The following is a 27,630-nucleotide window of genomic DNA, read 5'->3' as shown; positions in this document are numbered from 1 at the left end:
AAGGGGAAAAAAAATTACTACAGCTGAAGCAGCTGATCATCCAAGAAGAGCCATCTTCTATTTCAGGTCCGTATATGCTCTTCAATACCTGCCCAAGAAATATTTTTATCTACAACTAAGATAGTACATAGTATCTTGGGATATAATTTATGGATAAGTTATCCTAATAAAAATGCTAAAAATACAAAATTAAACAGGTTATCAATTTATTATAAACCTCTTAGGCAAATATAACACTTTTCTTTTGTGAAGAGACAGATTCAAATTTCTACATCACTCTCTCAAGCAGTTTTTAAAAATTCTACACAGATCAGGCTGATACATTGAACAGAAGCATGTAAGAACTTTATCTAGATGCCACTGAAGAAGTGTATTGTCAAAGTCTACTCAGGAGCTTAAAATCTACACTGTAATTGCAGCACATAAGAAAAAAATGAAGCATTTTTATTGTTTCCCCACAAGTTCTCCAAGCAAGAACTGTAAGACTGGTCACATGCCATGCTTTTCACAAGATGCATCATGGCGTAACTTCTTAAATTAAGCATAGTCTACTGAACAGAGGCCAACCAACACAAGTCTCTGAATACAGTAAAATCCTTCCAGACACAATGTAGCAAGAATGAAGCTGAAGAAGGATGCAGACAGTACCCTAGATTATGCAGTCACAAAAACCTACAAATCTACGTTGATGCAGCTGTGCTCACACAGTATGTTTTAAAAGAGTTAACTAAATGCGGGGAGAACAACACATGTAAGTAAAAGGTGTCTCTGAGTGAAGATGTATTCTTTTTTAGAGGTTGGACTTGGTTTAGCCATGTTGATTTAAAAAAACACAAATAAACAAACAAAAAAATCCCACTACTCCTAACATCATAATTATATCAACACAAAAATAAAAGAGGCACCACGCTGAAGAGCCTCTCCTAGCTGTCAAAGATACAGAGGCCAGTGATACTTTTTTTTGTTACAATGTAAAACTGAAAAAACAGACCAGAGCATCACACAATACACTCTTTTAGAAGCAATTTATTATCAAATGGCATTAGCCATAAATCAAAGATCACAGTCTAAGCAGGGAAGGCACTACTGAGGTTCTGGGTATCTGCCCATAAAAGTTTCAGGCCATAGTCCAAGCTGGCTCCCACTGACTTCCCTCTGAGAAGGTTTTGAATGCATTCAATAATCTGATGATATTGGAAGGCACTTCAGATATTCAGTACTTCTTGGGATCTGCCTCTTAATGGAAAAAAGACATCTCCATCAATGTAAGTCCTATCCAGCTAAAATCAGGAAAAGAACCTTCCTATGCAAGCCTGGGAAGAGCTGGCTGAGGGTAGACTCCTTGTGGAGATGCACTGACCCCTGAGTTCATGCAGCAACAAACCTGACCTCATCTGTCCTCACCTCCTTCACTCCACTCCCTCTCCCAGCCCCACTGATAACCAAAACTCGTCAAATACTCTGTCTCAGCACTACTGTAAGAGGAAACAACTCATCCTTTGCTCTCTGCCTCACACTGCAAGCACGGGAGAAAACCTCACTGCCTGCAGGCTGCAACACAGGTGCCCCACATGAGGAACCAGAAACCTTCTGTTTGTGTTTTCATGCCCACATATGTGGAAGAACATAAATGCACAAAACACAAAATTTCTTAACATGTACAGCTCTTTTTGCTATGGAAATAATGAGACAATTGTTCTATGGCCATAGCTGAACATTCCCACTGTAACTTCAAGTCTTGCATAGACAAAGAGTAGGCCCATTTTTACACCAGGGCAGACTGTGACAACAAGCCAAAAACAGTTTTACACAACCAGTTGTGTAACTCACCATCATAATTTTTTGTTATTGTTGTTAGAGCAGACTTTCTGAGGTGCCTGAGCCTCATGACCAATGAGGTTTTTTAGAACAGACACCAAAGAAGGCCACACAACAAAAAAGAGGAAAAGGATCGGCTGGAGAATAAGAGTCAGGGAAAAACAAAAAAAAAAAAAAAAACCTAGAGCTATTTAATCCCCTCCCCCTTTAGTTAATACAAAAACATGTTCTTAGTTTGCAAGGCTTATTAAATTTATTGTTCTCAGAGTGGTTGGCCTTCCACACAACAGCCTGTAGCAGTCACAAAGGTTAAAGCAAGCATTTGAAAAAGTACAGAATGGCAAGTTTCATCTGGCCATAAGTTTAAAAAGGAAAAAAAAAATCTAAGAAACAGCTCCAGGCTCTCAAGGAGCTATGAGGCTGCACCTGATACCCAGCAAGTTTATTATCAGTATTTCATTAACTAGGCTGTTAAAGAGAAATCTGCCTACCATTTTTGCCACACAGGACTCATTTTCTAGTGTCTCTCTGTAGTATTAAAATTCAGAAAGGCAAGCCTAAAACATTTTTGGGGATTGCAAGGCTCAATAAACAAAAATAAATCTTAGCTCCATAGACTCAAGAATAACGAAGTATTAATTTAATGCATTTCTGTTTAGTTAGCTGCCAGAAAAGGAAAAGCCAGATACTGCATGCAGCTCTCATCTCAGCATGGCAAATATTCTGTTCATTAAAAAGAGCATCTCCAGGGATTCTGTTGCATTTGATGAGCCTCTCTTGAAAGCATACACCCGTGAGCATCCTGTGTGAAAAAGTATGAATGACAGAGTCAAGATTCTGACTCCAAACACTTCCTGGTCGCACTTGACACCAACAACGAACAGGGACGGCCAGAAGATGCCTGCTCTTCACTGCCCCAGCTGACGCTTCGCAGCACTTCACGGTGAAGGAGCGGGCACCAGTTCACAGCATAGGGCTCGAAGCAACAAGACTGGAGCGATGGGATGCCAACAGGACTGGAGCGATGGGGTGTGCCCGTTACGCCCCCCCACTGCTGGGCTGCAAAGACCACGTAAGCAGGTACCATACTAAAACAAAGCCACCTGCTCATTAGCCAGCCGTTCCACAGGGGTTTTGCCTGCCGAGGATGCGCGGGTGAGTGCAAACACCAGCCACAATTCCAGCTGAGGTGCATGCCCGCGATACGATCTTTCACAGACGAATGGAGCCAATATTCATTAAAGAGCCATAAACACTACCCCCGAATACCAGCTGCCCGGGCGCTCGGCTGATCCCGTCCGCGGTAGCAATTTAGTTCACTGAAGCATGCCCTAAGCTTCAGCATTTAGGAAAAAAACAGCGACCCGGGTCACGGCTTTAGCAACCTAATAGCGGCCAAATGAGCGGGGCCCGGCGGCTTTATCGCCCGTTAACAGCCCGCCGGGCCGGGCTCGGCAGCGCGGCCAGACCCGGCTGCCCCCCGGCCCCGGGCTGCCCCCCACACCCCGTCGCGCCGCGGACGCCGCCCCAGCCGCTCAGTAAAATGTCCGACGGTCCGCTGCCGCCGGGAACCTACCAGGTAATCCATGTACCGGGGTGGCGCCGGGCGCCGCGCTGCCGAGCTCTCCGGAGGGGCCGCGGGCGCCCGCCCGGCTGACAGCGGCGCTGGGCCGGCGGGGGCAGCGCCGGCGCGGGGAGCGGCGGGGCCGGCGGCGCGGGGCGCTCGGCGCGGCGGGGCCGGGCGGGCGCGCCGGGAGCGGGCGGGGGGCGCGGGCGCTGCCCCGGCGGCGCTGTCAGAGCCGCGCTGCCGCCCGCACCTCGCGGCGGAGGGAGCGGGGCAGGGGCGGGCAGGGGCGGGACGCGCCGTCAGCTGATCGCACACGTGGGGGCGCGGCCGGGCCGCCCTTAAAGGCGTAGGAGCGCTGCAGCCGCGCGGCTGCGGTTCCCGGGGCCCCCTCGTCCCGCAACCCAGCAGGTCCTAGAGAAGGGCAACGGACTGCAGCACCAGGCCTGTGAGGAGCAGTGGAGAGAGCTGGGGTGTTTAGTCTGGAGAAAAGGAGGCTCAGGGGAGACCTTATCACGCTCTACAACTGCCTGAAAGGAGGCTGAAAAGAGGCTGTGGCCAGGTGGGGGTCGGCCTCTTCTCCTAGGCAACTAGCGACAGGACGAGAGGACATGGTCCTAAGCAACGCCGGGGGGTGGGTTCGGTTGGACACCGGGAAGCACTTCTTCACAGAAGAGGTGATTAGACACTAGAATTGGCTGCCCAGGAAGGCTGAGGAGTCACAACTGGAGGTGTTTAAGGAAAGAGTGGAAATAGCACTTAGTGTCATTGTTGAGGTCGTGGTCACAGATTGGACTCGATGATCTCATAGGTTTCTTTCCCAATCTAATTGATTCTCTGATGGTTCCTCGAAGCACCCGTGAAAACAACGCCCATGTCTCCTACTGCAACCTGACATCCTAACCTGGAGGCTTTTTCACAAACTTAAGGTGTTAGTAGGAATGCCTGACTCCTGGAGAAATGGAAGGAAACTTCTCCATCTGTGTGACAGTGGAGTCGGAAATCTAAAAATGAGGCATCAAGTGAAAGAATAAGGGAAAAAAAACAGAGAGTAGTTAAAATAAGTAGGAGAGGTAGGTAAGAAGCTAGAAGAAAATAGGTGTAAATGAGGAGACAGGAGCAACAGGGAATCAATATTTTTAAGGATATTGGTGAGCAGTTCACCTACATCTAGTAAACTGGGGTGGGGTAACATAAATTACAATTACTGCTCTGAATTTTGTAACTAATTACGGCCTGTTGGGGACAGTCTTAGTTACTATGGCCAGAGAGTGTTGGTAAAATGTTCCCTTTGTGCCTGCCCAAAACTCATCTTGCCAATGGATAATTCATTTTCCTCATATATCTAGTCTAGGAGAAAAATTGATTCCTTTGGTAGTCCTTTCTTTACTTTGGGATTCAATATCAAATACATCTGCATAGCAACTTAAGTTTAATTTAGATGAGTACAAATGATTTTTATTTTTATTTAATCATTTAGAAGTTCACTAATTTTAGGACTTTAATAGGTAATGGGTGGAAGGAGGGATACAGGCTCGTCCCTTCTTGCTGTTCAGCATTTTGACTGTTTTTCATGCAGTCAGCCATTGCTGACTGTCTCTTGATCCTGAAATGTCCTTTTGACTGGGGGAACTACTATGTAAAGACTACTTCAGCCACTACAGGGGTGGGTAAAGTAGGCCTCTCAATAATAACACAGGAGCTGCAAGAAACTGATTTCATCACAATTGTGTCATCACATGTGATTTGTAACGTTTTGCAGTGCTTTCCCCTTAACAATTAAAACCATTTATTCTTTTTTTAGCAGTAATACACCAATCCTGAGACTTGCTGCTTTTCGATGCTTCTCTAAATGAAGGGTGACTGAAATAAGAACATCAAAAACAAGCAGATATTTCAGAACTGTTTCCTGTTAGACAAATAGGAAAGGACTGGGAATTATTTCTTCTATAGCTGATTGAGAGAAAATAGAATTATGAATCTAGAGAGTTGCTGCAGAGATGCTGCTGTGATAGCAAAAGAAGTAATTGGCTTTTATTGCAAGAAGGAAGATTCAGTTCAGCTACTGGAAAATAATGGGAAGGATATTTCAACATGGACAGACATCACAGTCAAAGCTAGTAGAATTTCTGAAAGAAGCCATGAGTTATAATAACATTTCTGAGATGTAGTTTAGTTACTTAGCACTGATGTACATCTGGAGAAAAATAACTAGAAGACCCCTCTGTTTTATATGAAGCTGGTACATCTGATTATGAAGATGCAGTATGTTTATATAGCCAAAGAAAAATGTTTATTCCATTTTATAAATGTGATTTTCTTTCTAGTTTATAAACAAAACCTCATGATCTGAACACAAAATCACTTAAAAAAAAATCAAGAAATTTCTCATGTATACACAGAAAATCCCACAAACTTGATCAAAAGAGAAGCCAAGCTTAAATGTATATATTAGTCCTGTTCACTGTAAACACATTATTTCTTTGGCCATTGCATAACCTTATGGCGCATTAATTTTATTACATAAAGTGGAGATTAACATTGAACAATAGTGGAATGTAAGCAGAATACAAGTCCTGTAGCACATGCCGTCCAGCCTACATAGCAGTCATGATGTTGCGGAGATTTTTCTAGCAAGTCCTGCAAGATTTCTTTCATCTAAAATGAAGTTCAGTTTCATATTGGTGTATATATATATATATACCTAATGCATGTAAGTTATATTCATAAAGAAGCTTGTCAGCAGGAACTCATATGTCAAGATAGGAAGAAAGAGATCAAAGTATTTAAATGGAGCAAATGTCATGTGTTGGCTGTGAGGTAATTAGTCTGGTTCCAAAAATGGAAGTGAGCTTACGCACAGAAGCACAAGTTTATCTTCAGTGAAATCCTGTCGCAGGAATAATTTTCTGTAAACCTGTATGAAAAATAATCAGTCTGGGACTCTGACCCTGAGAAGGGCTGAGTACAAGATTCTATCATGCATTGCTTCTGACACTGCAATTTAATGAGTTTGAACATTTTAACCTAAGAGTACCTGACAAATTCAAGCATTTGTAGCACTAGCAGTTAGCAAACTCTGGTGGTGGATTTGACATAAAGTGTTAGTTAATAGATATCATATTTGTTACTTAGTAGATATCGGCAAAATGGGAATTTAAAATGTATATACTAATGAATATGCCTATTCCCAAACATATTTGAATGGAATTTGTATATTTTTTGGAATTGCATAGCCAATTGCATAGCTGTATATATGACAAATTGTCCATGGTATGTTTGTTCTCCCCTTGCTCTCTGTATCCCACCCAGTTTTTAATAGGGGAAAGGCAAATGATTTTTTTTTTATTATTAGCAAGAAGGTGTTTTTCTTAATCACCGGGTTTTACTAATATAAGGAGCTCTGATAGCTCTGTTTATGAACATTAATTATTGGAGGGGCATGATATTTTACCCTTCTAATTAAAGTTGCGAAAAAAGCATTTATTATCTTTGAAAGTACTGGAAGAGGCTACCTTACTCATACTTATCAACTTTTGTTTTCCATGGTGCAAGGTTGTTACACCAGCAGTTGTCCCATCTTGGTTACTCACAGGATAGTTAACAGGAAAGCAAAACACGATTTTTACCTTCAGGTTAATACCATATACTTACTCTGGAAAAATAAAATCTGTAGAAAAAACCCTCACATAAAAATGTGGACTTCTTTGATTTAGGATGCTCATACAGTAATATAAAGGCTCCCAAATGCTACAAAAGCCTTTTATTTGTTATGGCTAGAAATTTAGAATTGGATGCCTTAGAAGGTACAAACTGTGCTTAGTTCAAGAATACAAATGATGTGATAAAACAGTCTCTGACTTCACTGGCAGAATAGAAAAGAAGTTGGACCAAATAGGAAGTTAAGATTAGTTAGAAGAGTTCTGTTGTTCAGCAGCTGGAAAACTGATAGGAAAAAATATTTGAATGGTCTAATGGTAATAGATTTCTATGTATACATTTTAACAATAAATGCATGTGGCCAATTGTGACCAAAAGTATTTCCTAGAAATATCCGTAAGGGCATAAAAACGTAAAAAGAGCTGGACAGAGAAATTAAAGAATGAGGTTTTCATTAAGAGAGTTTGAATATTAAATAGATGCCAAGAGCAGTCAGCAGTTTTATTTGCAGCTCAAATTTCAGTAAGTGACTTGGAACCTGCTGTTAATCAAACTCATGTAACTTACAGGGAAAGGGAGAAGGTGCTCTGAGTAAATAATGTTTGAAGCAATTTTCAGCTCTTTATCTGATATATTGCAAATGTCAACATGCAGAGATACTACAGCCAAAGGTGAATGAACGCTATAAGAGAAGCAAAACCTCTCAGTCAAAAATCTCTTTCTCTTTGCTTAATGCTTTTCTTCCTTCTGGCATTTTGGTCACCATGTGTATTATGGTTATATATATATTTTTTTTTTTTTTGTCTGTAAAAGAACACATAGATATGAAAACAAGCAAACAAGCAAAAGGATTTTTCACCTGTTCTCTCTCTTGTTTCCTGAAATATTTGGCTGACCTTCAGGTAACCTCACTGGCAAAATAACAACAGGCAGTCTAAAAGCAAAGGTTAATGATGGAACAAGGTCAAAAGTAGAAACCAGTTTCCCACTGCAGTTGCATTGATATAAATTTAGTATAATTACAATTAGTAATTAATTTAAACCAATGGGTTATGAATAAAGTGATTATAATATTACAGTTGATTTTATGTAAGATATTTACTCCTTCCTGTGCAGCAAAAAAATGTTACTGTTGATAAAATTATGCAAAAAAATTTCCATGAGGAAATTTGAATAGATTATATTGCCAAGTAGGCTGGAATTTACATAAGATATTTTTTCATTTCTATGTCACCACAGCTCAAGTTAGTAGCGCTCATTTTTAATTTCATGGCTGTTCTGTGTTAGGTTTTTAAACAGTCCCACAGCAATAAAATATGTAATTAACAGTCCTAGTCCTAAACTGGTAACCTTGTTTGAATTATTAGCAGAATTTGAAGACTAAATGGCCCCAGATATTTGCCTTGTTAGCAGAGTTTCTGTATTTAAGAGACTTAGGAATTTGGAAGCCTTAGACTAAGGGCTTTAGGGTTTCTTTTCATATACACTTAAGAAAGCATTTGCATCTTTTCTTGATTTCTTTTTTGTGAAAATTGTGGTCTCATGAAGATTTAAAAAAAATAAATTCACAATTCTGATCAGGTTTAATTCTCTATTGCTTGTGGCACTGTGGAAAACTTCAAGAGATGGATTGGAAGTTGTACCTTACCTTCATGTCCCTCCTAACAAGGTAGGTAAACCCTAAGAAATCTAGTACTGTTTTTCATAATGTCTGGCTTTCTGGGATGAGCTGAACCTTTCAATTTTTGTGATTTAAGTGGGGTACATTTTATGAGGACTACAATTTTGCTCAAAGTTTGTAGTACATTTGTTTCTAATGTTGTTTACAAAGTATTCAAATATTTATCTCTCATGGTCAGATTGTTTTGCCTTTTTACTGAATGCATATGTAAGTAGAAGCAGTACAGTTAGACTCTGTGGTCATTGCTCTAGTGTTAACACGCAAGTACATGTGTCCCTTTGTAGCTTTTTCTTTTGTTTCCATGATGAGAGTTCTGCTAGGCTAGAATTACACTTGTGCTCCAAATTTACCCCTAAAAAAATGAGAGACACAATACTCAGTCTCTCAAATTACAAATGGGCTGGGTTCTGATCCAATTCTTACAGCCTTTCACCTTATTTGGGCTCAGAAAATACTTCTTAAGTTCATAAGTTTTCAAATCATAGTCTTACTAAGGTGTGAAAAAATGCCATCACTTTACTAGAAGAAAATGTATCTTATGACCTACATAATGCATCTGTTGTGTTTGAAGATTTACAGTGCCCATCCCACAGGTCTGCCTGTCCAAAGGAGAGGAAGGTCATTACACAGATAAAGCTCTGCAGGAACCTGGAATATGGATGACTGTTGTCTGCATCAGTCTTTCTCTTCCCTCCAAAGGAGGAAGATTCAATAATGGCACATTATGAAATGGTGAGAGCAATTATAAAGTCTCAATGCAAATGAAGGTACAGATAATTCTGAAACAAAAGAAATTGGAATCTCCATATGACCTTATGTTTCATATTTATACTGAATGTGTTGTCTCATCTTATACACTTGCACAGTGTTTTCCTTAAAATTCATGTCTTCCCAAGAAGTCAGTGTGATTACAAACTCATAAAACTAAACTTTGCTTGTAGTGTAAATATAATTAGGAATATGCTTGGCAAAGCATTGCAGCCATATGTGTAGATGATCATTTCATCTCTTGCTGGATTCGAACATCAGATACAAAATCTCTGTGGTCAAGGTTTTTCTTGACTTTACTTACCTTGTTTCTGAGTACTAAATGAAAAGAAAAATGCTTCCCAGCAAAAATAATAAAATAAATGCTAAAAAATAATACAAAATAATGTCTTGGTATGGGCATACCTTTGTGTCAGGTTTTAGTCTCATCTAGGTAGTACATTAGGAAGAGAAAGGACAAAGTAATAACACATGCCTTAGGGTCTGAATGCCACTTACCAGTTCACACAGATATAATTCTTTTATTCATATTAGGCAATTTAAACTATGCAGGCATGTGAACACAAGTTATAATTAAACCTGCATTTTGCTATGCAACATATCCTTAGGAGCTCTTTTTTTCTTTAAAGCACATCCTCAAGGCCTACTGACAACATTTATAGAAACAGATATTAAATAGGTCCTTCCTAATTTTTTTTCTTATCTCAGTTTTAACTTAGAAATCCACAGATCAAGTTTTCACTATTTGTTTTGTATCACAGATTTTTAAGAAATTGTTCTATTAGTGTGAGTGGAAATAAGAAAGGAAGCCTCTGCAAAATGGATAATCTTCATAATGAGAATTTTTGCCCATTCTGAAGTCACATACAGAAATCTACTTTTAAAAACATAAATAATATTTGAATCTTCAGCATAACCTTTATGATTATAGCAATACTAAGAACATCATCTCTCTGGAAGGCGGGACCATTTGTCTCAGAAAAAGTAGAAAAGCCTATACTCATCTTTACAAAGATGCTATACTTGATTTGAGGACCTAACTCATGTTTCTACTAAAATGACCCTTTTCAATAGAAGCAAGACACCAGCTACCAGACTTTCATGTAATGGCTACTTTGTTCAGAAGTTTTCTTGGTCATTGAACTGGATTTTCATAGGTCTTATCCACTTACTTCTACAGCTAGACAGACTTGAAAGGAAAATGTAGCTCTTGAATGCTGGCTACCCAGCATACCTCATCCATGGCCAAGAGGAAAATGTAAAGCAAACAAGTGAAGTAGCTTAGATGTGTTTATCCAATCAAAACTAAACTTGATTGCACATTGATCAAAAGATGTATTTTGCACTTTGACCATGTAGCCTGTGTGGTTTTGGAGTACATATTTTATCTTTGAACTTAGGCTAAATTAGCATGACAAGATCTGACACTGTTACTTTCTGCATGGAAGATTTTTTAATTAGAGAAAACAAGACACCATCTGTTTGGACATGGGCAGCTGACCCTGAAATGCCATTGCTCTCACAGCTCTCTCCACTGTAACTTGTTTCCAGCCCAGAAGATACTTCCAGTAATATTGTTCCCTAATGACTGGAAGCTACCATCTAAGATTATAACAGCATACTGGGTGGCTTCTGAATCCTTAAAGCACAGGGAAGTGGCAACAAGAACTGGGATAAAGTGAGATATAATAGTGGGATTCTGCTTGTTTAAATCCTTTTTCTTACAGAATTCCATAGGAGGAAGAGAAATAAAATTTGGCCCCTTAGAATCAGAATAGAGACCTGGAAGGAGTCAGAGAGAGGATTTTATGAAGTCTCAGAAGGTCAAGATTGATTTGCAATAAATGGAAAAAAAATCAGTATTGAGTTCTGCTGTGGTGGAGAAGTAGCAATGCTCAACAAGGATATTTGAGAGTTTCATTCCTTAGAACTGATTGAAAGCAGGGAGAGAAGAACTGGAATTTGCTTTAGGACATTTCAGTGGGAAGGATGACTGGAAAAAGTCAGGTTTGTGAAAAGGCGTGGGATTATAGAAAAATGAAACCCCAGCAGATCTTGCAAAACAGGTCCCAAACATACTATTGTTCACTTTGGTGGTGCCTGAAAATTAAACTTGGCCATTGCCATTGGTATTGGTGAAAAAAAGGCTCCACAGATTTCAGCTGACTTCCATGAAAAAAAAATTGAATGGTTTGTTAGCAAGCCCTGTTTTCCCTTGGGTATCTGGAGGTAGGTCAAGGAAGCCTCTAATACCCATCACTACCTTTTATAGAGGTTTTTTGGATGCTGGTGGTAGTTGTACAGTTGTACCTTTAAGATGACGCAGTTGCTAGAACTTATAACAATACATAAATTGCTTATGTTCTTCTTTATTCCTCCTTGTAGAATAAAACTCTTGGAAAATGTTTCTTTCCCTCCCAAACAAACATATGAAAAATGATAAAGTAAAATGCATAGAATCCTTTCAAGAAAAATACGGGTTGGCAAACATTATCGACTGAACTAGTTGGACAGAAATAACCTATTTAAACAATTAAATCTGCTTATTGGGCTGTGTAAAATCAGGTGTAGAAAACAGCTAAAGGCAAAGTCTATTGTAACTCCCTAGTATTTTAACTAAGAAATTTAATCTTTTTAAGGTTGTCTAAGCTATCTAACCATTTGTCCATGAAAAGCATGGAGTAAGAGTTATTGCCATTTAACAAAGTACCAAGTGCTTCCGTGCCCTGAAGATTAGAAGATGGTCACTGACAGGGAAGGATTCAGTCCAGAAAGAGATTATGTGCTCAGCTGTCTTGCTTTATTTTCCCTGGGAAGAGGTACCAAATGAATAGAAACGTTAATGACAACTACAGTAAAAGGAACTTGCTCTTCCTACAAGATTAGATCTGCACTAACTGCTTGTTTTCTGAGATAACCACAATTACTTACTGTATTTAAAACCACAGAATTAGTGCATTGAAAAACTCACTTAGTATTTTCCAAATAAAGGAACTAAAAGGAGATGCCAAATATTTCATTTTAAATATCAGTAAGGAACCCTGAAAGAGCTATCCTGTTCACAGGCAGAAGCAAGTTGCTTTGAATCAGAGTATCTCTCAGCATTCCTCATCACTGCCACTCACTTTGCTGGCTCTACTAACCTGCTTTGGGATTCAGGATAGGGAAATGTGTGACTAGATTTCTGTCAGAATAAGGCTCCCTGCTGACAGACTTTGTGCAAAGGTCTGTATGGTTAAATATGCAATAAGTTTTGAAGAGACTCAGGAATGAAACTAATTCCATATATTTTACAGTAAAATGTAACTGCAGACTAAGAATAGGCAGCATGCTCATTTTATAGTCTCCTTATTTTAGGTAAACTCTAAGTGACTGACTAAAATTCCATGCTATTATTTACAGGAAACTGCAAGTATGTAGTTAAGAGAGATAATCACAGGGTTATAGCAACTATGCTAATGGCAATCACAATTGGGTAAATCACAATTCTTTGTTGTAGGTTTTTCACATATGCAGTTTTACACATTAGTATATGCAGTCACTTGTCTCTCTTACCTTCACTGCAATATTTTTTCCTAATATTGTCTAGCTAATAGCTGAGGCTTTTTTTTTTTATTCATTCTACAGTATAGGCATTATAAAAATAAATATTTAATCCTTTTGTCCCTTTGCTCTTTTCAGTCCAAAGGAATGCGAAATTCAATTTCAATATGAACATTGCCCAAGAGAGGGCTGAAAGCTCAGTGTACAGTTGTTAATTTTAAATTGAATTGAAGCAATTTCATCCTGAATTTTTTTTTTTTTTGTAGACAAAATCCATTAATAGTACTATTGTATGATAAGTCTATGAATATGCACTTTTTGTATTTTCCTTGCAACTAATGTTCTATGGGTGAGTTAAACAAAAGCAATAGCCTTGCAGAGGACAATACAATTATATTTACTTTACCAACAGCAACAAATGGTAAGTCTGCTGAAAACATTTAATTTCTATTCAAATGCAACCCTTCGACAAACTTTAATTACTATGTGTTTTCTTATTTTCTGAATACCCACTCTCCACTTGCTGTATCCCTGTCATATTAGATGCATTATAATGATGCCCAAGCAGCCACCCACTAGCAAGAGACATACTTGGTGCCATAGTAGGGCAGCTAGGAAGGCTTACCCCTTCTCCTGTCTGCCTCTGATACCTGAGTCAGCAAGCTGTTCTTTGGTTTCATCAAGAATGTTAAAGGTATGTTCACATTAAACTCAATTTCTTCTCTGTCACTAGTGGTACACCTTCATACTTACAATTTTTGTGATCCTCCTTGTTTGTTCTTTTTCCTCTGAAAGCTTCATATGATATTTTGTGTAAGTTTTTGGCATATGTGTATTAGAAGGTACTGTTTCTCCTAAAAATAATAATAATCTAAACAGTGCTATGATGCTGATACTTCTACCTGCACTCTTTGAAAGTGGAATAAAGAGGCTGTGATTTTCCAGAAGCCAAAGAGAAAAACCTGCCCTAGAGATAAGAACCAAATTGGATTTCTTACCTCCCAAGGCAGTGCCCCTAACCAAAGTCCAGCCATCCTTTCTTGCTAATGTCTCAGCAGCTGGATAATAAAGCTATATTGTCAGTAACAAAACAAGTTAGTGATAATTATCTGAGCAGCACAAACAATGCTGCAGACATGCTAAGGAACAGTCCTGTGTATCCAAGAAGCTTAGGTGCATTAGAGACAAGAGTAGGGGAATAAATACAACAGAGAACATGTACTCTTGAAAATGCATTTCCACTCAGGCAATTTACTGTGTGAGTGGGAACTTTACAATAACACTGCCCCTTTTTCTCACTGTTTTTATGTGTTTCCAGAATAAGGGTCTAAATATAGCATGTGAATTCAGCCACTTCAGTGAAATTCTTTCATCTATCCTTCATGCAATTACAATTCCAAAGGAGAGGAAAAATAAGAAAAGGGTGTGAATATTCTGAGCCCATATTGAAGAATTCCTGCTTAGAAATAAGCTTTGTTTGTCTTTTGAACATCCTCCACATAGTCTTGAGGATGGAAAAAACTGGCAAGAAGCTGTGCCATGAAGAAATGCAAGTAATGGCCCTGAGATTGGGTTAGTTGCCTCGAGCATGGTCCTTTTTACACCAGGGTTGTACATTCAATCCCTGTTATAGACTACTTAATTAAGAGTTGGACTTAATGATTCTTGTGGGTCTTTTCCACAGAGAAAAATTCTGTGAATCATAGTGTCAAAGATGCTGATGATGCTCTCAGCACAACTATATCTCAAATCAGGAAAACAGACTGAAATATGGTAAGGCTGTCTAAAAGCTCTTTAAGGGCTAAGTATTTTATGTGATAGCTATGGATTTCAGCTCTTGAAGCAAGTCCAAAGCATGCTTTACAGGGCTGTTTTACTCTCATTAACCTGTTGTAGATTTTTCCATTGAGGGAGAGGCCGGCAGCCAAAGTATAGAGTTCCTTGACTTTAACACATCTGAAGAATACATGAGAAGGAATACCTGTTGTATTTTATTTCTGGTTTACTTTAGCATGAAGGATATGGGTAGATCTGGATCTTATATAATTTTTACAGTCCTGGCCAAACAACAAAATACTTTTCTGTGTAACTAATGTGAAATTTGATTTCTTGCTTCTATGTGGAGGCTTTAAGAATAAAATGGAGGTGATTTTGTTAATTCATTAACATGTAATTCTGTTAATACTTATTCAGAGAATTAAAGCTAAATATTGTTGTTATTCTGAACACTTAAAAACCCGTAAGTAACGGTACTAAATTATCCGGATACTGGGATATTCTTTCAAGTCAAGTAAAGCTGTTTATATTGTGAGCAAAAAGCATTGACCGTTTGTGCTTGAAGCAAATGATTCTTATTAATGTGGATCACTAATTCTTCATTTTCACTCTGCTCAGCAGTTCAGCATGAATAATAATGCATTGACTTAGAACTGAGCCATAGGCAAAAGTAATGCTTTTCACACACTCACTGTTTTAGTGGCTAGCTTTCAGAAGACTAAGACATGTCACTGCATACAACCAGGTATTGGTAAAAGTCCCAATAAATTCTGTGGTACATAAATAGACTTCCAATCTAAACATTTTAACCTGGGTCCTACCAAATCCTGCCTACATTTCCTAATATCATTCTGCTGCAGGTGGGGAAGTACTGGAGTATCTCTGCTGGAACAGTGGGCAGAAAACACCCAACAGATTCAGTCTCTAGGCAGTGAAGTGCCAAAAGATTTCATTTTATTGTAATTCTCAAGGGAGAGGAGCAGACAAAAGTCACAGTGTACTCACATCTAACTTAATTTTTGAAAACTGTACATTACTATCTGAATTAATTCCCAAATGCGATTCTGCCTTTCTGCATATCTCACATCCTTATAGCAAATTGTATCTTGTGAAAAACAAAGAAGAGGAACAGAAACCTAACAATTATGGCTGCTATGCAGTAAATTTTAAAAACACTTAGTAAGAAAATTTCAGATTTCCTGTGCACATTTATTTCAGCCTGCACATGCCTGTATATTATAATGTGCTGTCCAATTATCTAACTCTACAGTACTTTCCACTTGACTACTTTATCAGTCAGAATTAAATTTTCCTACTTCTTTACTCTTTAGTAAAGAATTATTGATGATGTGGCCTCATGTTTTTATGTTTTCTACTCACCACTTGACAAATTCTGTCTGAGGACAGAAATCTTTTTTTTGGTCACATAATCTAACTTCTTCACAGATACTGTGTTTCTAAGATTCTATGATTCTATGATACTAGTCAGTTCATTATCACAACAATCCACTAAAATGAGAGATTATTATTGCTTTCTTTCAGAAGCAGGAATGAGGCACAGAAAGTTTAAGGTCAAAGTATTTATTGATTTTAGGCACCTAATATAAACCAGAAAGGATTCTGTAATATTTAATACCAAGTAACTACTGGCCAGACCACTTTTAATATTTCCTGGAAGTACAGATCTCAGTGCCTAGCGCTGCTGTAGGTCTTGACATTCCAACTCAGACCTGCTGTAGTGGAACAAACCATGGGCTAATGGCTTTTTCTGCTAGCCTTTCTCCCCACATCTGGAGGTAATAACTGCAGGGGTGTGTATCGAGTAACAGAAGGCATCAGTCCAATTGTTTCAAACATGCAGACAACCAACTCCCTATTAGTTGGTACAAAAGGCAGAGCTGACATGTGGCAGTCTCGTATGCCAGTCAGCTTGGAGTTGGAAAGACAACTCCTAATGAACTCACCTACACATGAGATGGGAACATAAAGGGTAACAAGAGGCAAGTGCAGCAACTACATCTTGGAAGGCCCTAATGGCTTTTTATCTTCTCAAATGGGACTGAATTTTGCAAGTAGTCATGCACCTGACATGTAATTGGTATGTAGCAAGCATACCTTGTGGCCACATTACCTAGCTGTCTAAATGCTTGCTTCACACTTGGATATGGATTAAAAAAAAAAAAAAATACATACATGAAATCAATGTGTGACATTTGAAACCAGGAAATTAAAATTATTATCAGTGTATGTAAAGTGGCTTCAAAGATTAAAGAAACTGAACTATTGAGAAAAAATATCAACATCATGATTCTACATAATCAGAGTGTAGAACTGCAACAGTAGGATAACTAAACCACACTTTTCCATATTGCAGAATAGTTTGGTGTCTCTTTATGGTATTAACAGGATGCTTTTTCTACTCTGGGAACAATAGCAACAGGAAACTGTATTTGATTTCTCAAAATAGCAGAGGGCTCTTGTACTATTTAAGTGCCTAAACTTAGGCTGCTGGTTTCCTATGGTTCTAGACTAGACCTTAGATTACAGAATTACCAGTTGTTTGTATATTCATCCCAAATCTCTATTGCGCTGCAGTCTGTGCATGTCAGCCCTCCCACAATTATAGTTCATAGAAGAACTCATTACTATTGTTTGCACACTGATGGCTAACTGCTCTCTATGGCTTGCTATGCAAAGGAAAAATGAAGCATGATTTGGCATCTGATTTGGCCCTGACTCTTGTTCCTGAGCAGAAAAGGGGCCTGTCTCCAAACTACACAGATTGAGGTTGGAAAACTAAATGAAAAACAACATAAAACTATATCAAAGTACGGAGGAACTAGAAAGCATCCCATCTTCCTCTAGGTCATGCTCTTAACTCCAAAATGTTGTACATTAAAAAAAAAAGAAAAGCCATTGCCAAAAAAAAAATCTAACACTGAACCAGTGGAAAAAAAATGCCATAGGCTGTGAACCACTGGTATGTGATTTAATAGTCTGTCATTGTTCTTAATCCTGTTATTGTTTTCTTTGCTATTTGTTTCCACAGCAAAATTCCAGCAGTGGTAGAAAATGAATAGCGGTGAGACAGTTTGGAGTCTATATGAAACTGTCTGGTGGTTCATTCTGTCCTGGATTTTTGCAAGAATAGGATTTAATCCTGTAGCCTTTACTTTGCTGATATCCTCAGTGAATGCTCTGGGAATAGCAATGAGAGTAGGAAGTTGACAAATTGGACAGATAACCGCGAATTATTCAATATACAGCTGCCTTTAGCTACTATCACTCAGTACAGTTTGCAGAATGACAGCTTGCTTGTATGCTAATAACCAAATTTCCTTGTGTTTAGAACATTTTGTCTTTCATTCTACTTCAATCTTCTTTATCCATCCATCAGTCATTCTCTTTGTAAAACTGAGTATGTTGGGAGTTGATAACAAAATGTCAACAATGCTACGTCCTTTGACTGCATGTCAAAGCCCCCTCTGTGGTTTTGCTTATGATTAACTCTTCCGAATTATTTTCCTGTGGCTTTGTTCATCCCTGCACAAAGAAGCCCCTCTTCACTTTATCAACAATGGAGTCCACAGTCTGCTATCTGTAAGTAGCTTTAACTGGCCCCAAAGAAAGCTACAACCTATATGGAATAGCTAAGTAAACATTTATACCTCATAAATACCTGAATTATTTTTTAAAACTTCTCTCTAAGAATAAGTAATCACATTCAAGTTCAGTTGTACTAATTACTAATTACTAATCTTTGACTACAGAACTACCCCATTAGCCTACACAGACTAAATTTACCTCCTTGGTACAGCAGAGATTAATATGGAAGAAAGAGCTTCTGCTGTGAAAATAAAATTGTTTCTATAACATGTGAGTTAAATCTGCCTTTATAAATATTATTTTTCTCTCATGACCTCACTACAAACACTTTAATTCTTGCAGAGCATGCTATGTAAACATAAACCCTAGCAAAATAAAGTTTAATCAAGGATCTCCTGACCTTCAGTAGAACAACATACAAGCAAGAGATTTTCACAGCAGTTATGATCTGTGTTATAAAATAGATGTATTGACAAATATGTGTTGGAAGGAAAGTATTGTAGTAATGAAAAGAAAGTGCTACCTTACCTACTAAGCAGGTTTCTAGTCATGTTGAATAAATGTTTACATGTGCAGAGATCTTTGTTTAAAGGGTATGGCAAAGACTGAGTTAGATTCTGCCAGTATTTTATATGATACAAAGGCTTTTTTAGGAAGAAAAACAAATCTCAATTTTTTTCAACACATGTGGCATGAGGTCTTTGTGAATAGGCAAGTGTACAAAGCAGGCCAGTAAACATTTTTAGATTTTTCAAATTCTAACATGTATAAACAGAAGGTCAAATAAGAGATAGGAGAAAAAGAGTTCTAAATTTCAGACCTAACATTCTTTTAAAGCATACTTGACTCATGTATGTGGAATAACCTACTTATCCATGTCCTGTAAATTAAGGTTCACAGTAAATTAATTGGTAATCTTAAAAAAAGGTCTGGTCAAGTTCTGTCTTCTGAAATGAACGCATACAAGGAAAGAAAATGTGATTTCAGAAGTAGTATGGATGATAGTGTTAACATTAAGGACATAAATTCTGCACTGATACACACTCAAGTGCAAGTCCAGTAAAGATAAAGGATTATGTAGTTTATATATCAGAATTTGTTCCTCTTACTTAACTGAAAACTATCAATAGAAAAGGATTTCTAGCAGCAGATTTTACCACTGCCGCAGCCTTTCTGGCATTACCAAAGTCAGGAAATTAGGACAATATGAGACTGTTGTTTTAATTCCAACACTAAAGGAAACAACAGTACTGACAGAGGAGCCAGATTTTGATTGGCTTTCACCATGCGGAGGAGTAAGGTGAGACAGTATTTTTGCCAATGACTTACTCACTTTCCTTCTAAGAATTTCATATTATCCACTAACTCCTGATATGAAGACAATAGCATTGAGACACCATCAATGTCCTATCAGTTACCCTAAATTTGAGATTTTGGAGTAAGTCTTCCATTCTCACTACTTACCCAGTCAGTCTCCAGCTGCTCCTTGTCAGCTAAAGATGCTTGACACAGTAGTTAATTCCCAAGGTACATTGATATCAAACAGCATGTTTATGTCATTCTAGAGAGGAATTATTCACTGACCACAGCAAACTCTTCCTGTAAATCCTTCACAAATCCCAGCAGTTTCTTTTTAAAGACTTTCTGGATAAAGTACTTCTACCCCAGGATCAGCAGCTGGTCACCTTCCAGACTAACATGTTGATACTCAGCCCCAACGAGTTCTCAGCTGAGTTTTTAGGGATTCTTTGAACACACAACTTCTTAAATCTCAAAATTCATTTAACAAGTTCAATTATTTTCTGGTAAGCACTTACTTTGACAAATAGATCCAGAGGATCAGTACACCACATATCTTCACTTTGTTCTTAGGAAAAGAAAGAAACAAACATCAAAAAACCAAAAGGAGATACTCAGTGTTTTGTGCTAATTACATACTAGCTTATTTATGTGGAATGTAGAACCTACAGAGTACATCATTTTAAAGAGCATAAATTTTGCTTCTTCCAGAACTTCATAGGTGAGATTTTCAGTACTTGTATTATTTTTACTAAAGTGGTCCACAGAAAACATGCACAGCTGAAGATGTCCCCATGGATAGGGGTTTCACATCTTAAATGCACATGTCAGCACTAGCTGTGAAATTTTAAGAGGCCCAAAATAAATACAAGAGTCTTACTCTACTACTTTGCCTTGAGCTATTCCTACCAAGTCTCAAGTAAAACCTTCAGTGAGGCAGAGGAAGAGGAAACCTGAAAATTGGCGTTCTTCTTGGAATACTACTTGATTTCTAACTGGTGAAAAGTAAGACTGTTTCTACAGTAAGAGTGCTTTGGAACCTGACTTTCAATAGCAAAACAGAGCTTTTGATCCCCTAAGGCACATTATTCTCTTTTAAATGTTCATTTCCTCTCTACTGTTTTGTCTGCAAGAATTGAACAGATTATTATCACTCTAAAAAGTTTGCTTTCTATAGGAATTCCTCAAGAATTTGTGAGGCTCAGATGCATTTTCCTCTAGCATACATGCAAATATTTAAAAACAAGCCACATGAATAACCAAGCAGATTTGTGTAAAGAGCTGCATGACATCACTGTAACTTTTACAGTAATGTGAAATTTAAAAATCATTGTTATACATTGCTATAAACAGTTACACATTGTATTTGTTCCTTCACTGTTTCGTAAAGCTGTTGTTCCAACAGCAGCTGCTGTGGTACTGTCAACCTTCATCAGCTTCATCTTCATCCTTCATCTACTCTTCTATCATCTCAACATGTCAAGAAAAAACAGTCTCGTAATAATGGTTGCAATGTGTCAAAATGATAGTCCATCCCATGATTACTTATATTTCTTACAACACTTCCTAACAAATGAGCAAACACTTGATTCTTAGTGCAAAAGCTGGGATTAGTTTTCCACTTCTTAAGAGGCCCATAAATTACAAGAGAGCATCAGTGCCCTGGAGAGATTTTCCAAGAGGCTGAGCAGATCCAGCCTTTTCCAGGTTTTGAAGGACATGACCCACAAACAGAAGTCTCCCTTCAGTAAAGCTGGCTATGTAACAAGTCTTTACTACTTGCAAGAATTTTTATAACACAGCATGAAGTCTTGCTGCAGAAAGAGTTATGTTGTGATTCACTGACCAATATAAACATCGTGTGATTGAAATGAGACATTGCAAAAAAAAAAAAAAAAACCTCAATATTTATTGAAAACAGAACACTTAGTATCTGCTGATGAGGCACTTGCAGGACTCGTGGTTACATTGCTTATTGCTTTAGCAGTTACACAGATCCAGATCTAACAATCCAGCTAAAAAGACAGCTCTTAGCTCTAAGTAGCAATGGATTCAAAGCAATGGAAGTGAGATGGTAAATTTCTAACTCTAAACAAATATATTAAATGCCATGTGGAAAATAACTCTTTACCATGGAGTTTTCATAGGTATCACCCCATTTACATTGTCACATACATCTTATTTTACTATCTAGCTCTTTGGTACCAACCACAAAGCTCGTATTTCCCAATTGGGCATAACAGAGCACTGGTAAAATGAAAGGAAGGAACTACTATTTCTTTCATTTCATATGTATTGCAAAGTCTTAAGTGACAATATCTCTTTTGAATGACATGTGAAGTAGATAATAAGTGGCATCCCTGTGTGCTTTCATAAAAGTAACTGCAGTGCTTCATCTAGATTCATTTGGATAATTACGTGGCCCTGATGTGAATTTAGCCTGTTAGCTTCTTCTGTAAGAGTTCTTGTTCAATTCAGCCTGCCAGCCTTTTCACATTTTCCCCCTTTCAGCAGTTACTGAATTTCAGTGGTAGTTGAAATACAAATATATCTTTGGGGAATCAAGCACACAGAGGATTGTGACAGGGTAAGCTACTACTTCAAAGTTGTGTCAAGTAAGATGAACCTATATTTATTTAAGAAATGCATCCAAAATGTGTTACACTCATGATTTTTTGCACCTTAGATTTCTGCAGTTCAAAATACAGCTTTACCAGGATGCCTACTTTATATATTTAATAGCATCACAGAATCATAGAAAGGTTTGGGTTGAAAGAAATATTAAAAATCATTGAGTTCTAAACTCTCTGCCATGGGCAGGGATGCCACCCACAAGATCAGATGGCTCAAAGCTACATTCAATCTGCCTTGAACACTTCCAGGGATGAAGCATCCACAACTTCTGAAGACAACCTGTTCCAGTGTTTCACAACCTACACAGTAATGAATTCCTCCCAAATATCTAATCTAAACCTTTAAAGCCATTCCCTCTTGTCCTACCACTCACTACATGTCCTTGTCAAAAATCCCTCACCAGCTGTCTTGTAAGCCCTCTCTTCATACTGGAAGGCCACAATAAGGTGCCCCTGGAGGCTTCTCTTCTCCAGGATGTAAAACCCCAACCCCCCATCTGTCTCACTCTGTCTCTACAGGACAGGTTCTCTAGCCCTGTGATCGTCTTGCTGCTCCTCGTCTGGACCCACTCCAACAGCTCTACGCCCTTTTCATGCTGAGGACCTCAGAACTGGATGCAGTACTACAGGCAGAAGGGCAGAATTCCCTCCCTCGACCTGCAGGCCACGCTGCTTTGGATGCAGCCCAGGACGTGAATGAAATATTTTTTCCGCCATTCCCTTCCAAAATACTGAGAAAGTAGCTTATATCGGCGGGAAGGACAGCAGAGCCCTTAGCTTGCTTTTCCTGCCGCGGAGGGCGCGGCCCGGCGGGCAGGGGCAGTACCCGGCCTCGCCAGGAGATGTCGCTGTGCCCCGTGGAGCCGGCGCCGCGCGCTCCCGGCCGGCCGTGCCCGCGCATCCCGGCGCGCTCCCGGCCGGCCGTGCCCGCGCATCCCGGCGCCGTGCTGGGAAACGGGCGGGGAGGCGGACACCAGCAGGCAGCGAGGGACGGCGTGGGAAGCCAAGCTGCTCGGCTGCTGCCTCGGAATAGCACCTCTGCAGTGCTTTCCCTGGGCAGCCTCCCCGCTGGGCAGCGCCGAGAGAGGCCTTCGCCGGCACGCTAAAATAGGGAAACAAAACCTGAGGCACCGAGCTGGTAGTTTAGGACATCGATCCTGCTTCTGCCGGATCTGCTCTGAGGGCTTAAAAAGACAACGGTAATCAACTGTTATTAGAACGTATTGCTGGACCGAATCCTGCTGTAGGTATTTGAAGAATACGGCACCATAACCATTAGAAGTGCCCCAGTGTCGCAGCACTGCGCCCATGTTTAAATTTGAAAGCCGAAAATCAAGGGTGTTTGTGTGTTCCACTTGGCATATTCCCCATGACAGTAACAAAGAGATAAGAAGCATTGTACTAAATCGTGAGACCACAGGTGATAAATTGAGAGAAGGGCCTGAACAGAGGAGAGGGCAGGATGGGAAAGCAGAAACAGGCTCTACAGCTTCATTATCAAAATCTTTCTGATTTCTTGTACAACAGAGTAGAAAGGGATCCTATAACCTTCTGCAGCATTTTGCATACAACATGAAGTTAAAGGGTATTCAAAGAATCTTTTGTGCTAATTAGACCAGACAGCTTCAACTATACTTAACACAGACATTTGAAAGACTAACACAGCTGTTTCTGGGAATAGATACAGCTGTCCCACAGTGACTTGCAGTGAGATGGTGACTTCGGTTTTCATGTGAAGTGTAACTATGGCCAAGTGTATCTTTTTCCAGAGATAATGGGAATAAATAAGACAAAATTTAAAAGTTATATTCCTGTACAGTACATTTATTAATGAAGTGCAAAATTGTAAGTAAAATAAGTCAGGCACAGAATTAATTAGGGACAGCAACAGCTTTCAGGAATCTGTATAAGCATAATATTACAACCAGCCAGGCATACTGCTTTACTTCAGGGTTAAAGTTTCTTCATCAAGTGAATCGTTTGCTAGCAAAAGAGAAAACAGCTGAACAGATAACAGGCAATGGTCCAGGTTGGTTTTATCACTATTTGAGTCAATCATACATACAGAATGGCATTTTTTAAATTATTTCTGGAGGACACTCCAGAGAAGAGCCAATAGTTAAATAAAGTAGCCTAACTTACTTTACTCACAATACTTCTCTCTCACAATACTCAATTAAACAGTTAGCCTTTAATGTAAGTTATCTTGAACCTTTGAAAACTTCCTTACCTTCCAATGCAGCCTTTATAAGTTTAATATAAAATGGCAGCTTTAAAGCTTTAATTACACATACATCTGGTAATTCTGCTCTGCTATTAATGCAATAAAGAAGTCAATATCTTATAAATATCAAAGTTTAGTTGCCTTTTTCTTCATTACTCCATTAGCAACCAAAGATCCCATAATAACTATGGTAATGGAACATGTAAGGACAGGGGAGAGACAGAACTCTGAACAACAATAGCCAAACAAGAAGGAATAAAAGTATCTTATTTGATTACTTCTAGTTCTAGGGCAACTCTTAACTGCACTAACAAATCAAAAAAAAAAACCCTTCACCATTAATTGCCATAACACATTCTGCTTCACATTACCAAGCTCAGCTAGAGTGAAATTCTAGCAAACATACTAAAATTTAGAAATTACTTTCCTTCTTTATTGCACTTTTCTCTTAGCTCTTGTTAAACTAACTGTTGACCTTTGTAGCTATATATCTATTATATATCTTTGTAGCTATATATCTATCTTGCTATTCTATGATTGCCCTGCAATCATAGAATAGCAAGAAGATTACAAGCCAGAGGTTGTAGAAGCTCCTTCTCTGGAGACACTTCAAACCCACCTGGATGTGATCCTGTGCAACCTGTTCTAGGTGAATCTGATTTAGGAGGGGGGTTGATATAGATGATCTCCAGAGGTCACTTCCATTCCCAAACATTTTGTGACTCTGTAATTACACCTCAGAGAAGTTGGGAGGTCATCAGTCCTGCTTTGCAGACACATGCAGTAGATGAGATCACAGGTTCAAGCTGTTAAGCAACAGAAGATGGGAGTTATGGGACAACGTGATAGCATTAGGGATTTAGAATTGTCTTTACTATGCCCCTGGGGGAAAATAACTCTACCCTCTTCTGGAAGCTCTGAAACATGAGCTTTCATTGTAGTTCTGTCTGCACTCTTGTGTCTGACTCCCTGACATGCTGGAGATGTCTCTGCTCTGTTTGTAGGTCATTAAGATTGCAGATTCAGCCCTCCAGGCTCCCCCTTTTTGGGCAGAGATGGTTCCCTCTTCCCACCAATAACATGGTGTCCTGGGTTGACCATGCCCAAATTTCACCTATGCACAGCTTCTGCAAAAATGTCCAATGTACTTGCTAACTTTAAGTTTAGCTAACCTGAAATCTGCTTGATTCCTGCTGCCAAGGTAATTAAAACTCTTCCCTTATTATCTATATGTTTCAATTAGAACATACAATTCAATTAAAAATACAAATTTCTACTTATTGCCACATATCCCTTGGAAAAACAAAAGTATTGAACTTCCGTTTAAATAAAAAAAATTCACATTATTTGTGTAATCATTTATTCATAATTATAAACTGCACAATATTGCAATGAGAAGATGTGCATTAAAATGTTTCTTTTACTTTAGCTGCATGAAAGCCATGCATGTGTTTAAGCCACTCACGACTGCAGCGCTATAAATAGTGCTCTATTGTTAGTGGATAAAAGACGAAACAAGTCTCACAGCACTGCAGCACAGGACACTATTGAATGTTAAGCTCTGCCTGTTCTAAAAGTGAAAGGCGACATCAACTGATAGACTGGTCTGTGAGTAAGAGACACGGCTGGGAAAAGCTCAGTGTGACTCTGCAGTTTCCCAGCACAGCAGGAGTAGCAGCTGATATCTCTGCCTCAGCAATGGCAGAAGCTGTCGTAAGACATTGGGTGGAAACTCCTGTACGCTACCAGGAGCAGTTTGTGGACCAAGAGCTGGAAGCACACAAACTGAATCACCTCTTATATGCTTTGCCGGGCCCTGCCACCGCTGCACCGAGCGACCGAAGGTGTGCCACAGAAAGCACGGCTGGGGCCGGGAAGCGCAGCCAGGAGGAGGAAAACACACACTTTCAGGTCTTGCTGGATGTTGTGCAGTTCCGCCCCGAAGATATCATTATCCAGACTTTCGAAGGCTGGCTCCTGATTAAAGCTCAGCACGGACCCAGGATGGACGAGCATGGTTTCATATCCAGAAGCTTCACCAGACAATACAAATTACCCGATGGAGTGGAGAACAAAGACTTGTCTGCACTTTTCTGCCATGATGGCATTTTGGTTGTTGAAATGAAGAACTCAGTGGAAAAGAATTAGAACCATGTCTATAGTTATGGGTGAGATAAAATCATTCTTAACGTAACAAAATTATATCAATCATGCAATGCTGTAGGGTGTAGTAAGAAAGTAGCTGTATTTATTAAAGGAAATTATTTGTATATATTTTTTGTATGCTGAGTTTACTGTTTGATGTGAACTGTTACACTGCTTGCCTCCAGCTACACATAGGTTGAAAACACAGGCTGTTCAAACAGTAGCAAATTCAGGCTAGTCTCAGCAGGAGTAAAGAAAAAAAATCTATTTGATAACATATTGAAAATGGAGCACAGTTTTGAGTTAAGTAGCAAGAATTGTATTTCTAAGCAGTAAGCATTTGTTATACATAGTCATAAACATTAAAGAAGGAATGGACAAGTTGTGAATCTAATGGAAATTTAGGTACCAAAAGATCTGTTTTTTAATTTTTGAGATTAAGTTCTTCTCTCTGGAAAAGCACACAAACTGAAAGATACCATCAAGAGAAAAATCCTGATTTTCCCTAGAAGTTCAAGTTTCTATACCAAAAAACTCTCAAGAGATTAATTTTTAGAAGTGTGTTGCATGTTTCAAACTATAAGAAAAAAGAATTTATTTGCTTGACTTTTTTTGCTTGAAAACACAATAAATAGAAATTATACTTTCTGTCAAATTAATTTGAAAGAAAAAACTTTAAAGACATTTTAGAAAATTGGTTTTGTTTAACATAAAAACTGCAGAAAAAAATTTTGCTTAAAAATAATCACCAAATTCTTCTTTGTGAAACCTCAGTAATAAAAAGACATTGCTCTTGCACAAATGCCTTTTTTCTTACACATTTTAGGTAATCTTGTTATTTAATCTGATGAGTATTTAATTGTCCATGTTGCTTGACAATTAAGGCTGAAATCCCACAATTCTGTCTTCAAGA

The 27,630-nt window shown here is 38.8% G+C and overlaps 2 protein-coding genes and 1 long non-coding RNA gene across 5 annotated transcripts in view; 2 read left to right on the top strand and 1 right to left on the bottom strand.

Moving 5' to 3' along the window:
• Positions 1–3,532, bottom strand: part of ARL15 (ADP ribosylation factor like GTPase 15) — a 225,823-nt gene extending 222,291 nt beyond the window's left edge. For 2 of the 3 annotated variants that reach the window (XM_059873221.1, XM_059873227.1), the window contains exon 1: positions 3,395–3,520. Coding sequence is in view for 1 of the 3 variants with exons in the window: in XM_059873225.1 (XP_059729208.1) it covers positions 3,395–3,406 (12 nt within the window). In the remaining 2 variants the exon portion in view is untranslated. Of the gene's footprint in view, positions 1–3,394 lie in introns of all 3 variants that reach the window. The other variant, XM_059873225.1, reaches the window with a different exon arrangement.
• Positions 3,533–8,302: 4,770 nt separating this feature from the next.
• Positions 8,303–23,184, top strand: LOC132341825 (uncharacterized). The gene is made up of 3 exons (XR_009490326.1): positions 8,303–8,711; positions 9,295–9,455; positions 22,868–23,184. It is a non-coding gene; the product is annotated as an uncharacterized LOC132341825 (long non-coding RNA).
• Positions 23,185–25,237: 2,053 nt separating this feature from the next.
• On the top strand, positions 25,238–27,365 carry HSPB3 (heat shock protein family B (small) member 3). Its single transcript, XM_059836593.1, has one exon. It carries the CDS (start codon positions 26,124–26,126, stop codon positions 26,718–26,720), a length of 597 nt encoding a protein of 198 aa, XP_059692576.1. The 5' UTR covers positions 25,238–26,123; the 3' UTR covers positions 26,721–27,365.
• Positions 27,366–27,630: the final 265 nt, after the last annotated feature.

Source organism: Haemorhous mexicanus, chromosome Z (genome assembly GCF_027477595.1).
Source record: "Haemorhous mexicanus isolate bHaeMex1 chromosome Z, bHaeMex1.pri, whole genome shotgun sequence".
NCBI lineage: Eukaryota > Metazoa > Chordata > Aves > Passeriformes > Fringillidae > Haemorhous > Haemorhous mexicanus.
This window is presented reverse-complemented; position numbering and strand designations above follow the sequence as displayed.

What these genes read in the sequence shown, in the direction of transcription:
- HSPB3 (XM_059836593.1), top strand. Translation starts at nt 26,124, where the DNA reads ATGTTAAGCTCTGCCTGTTCTAAAAGTGAAAGGCGACATCAACTGATA.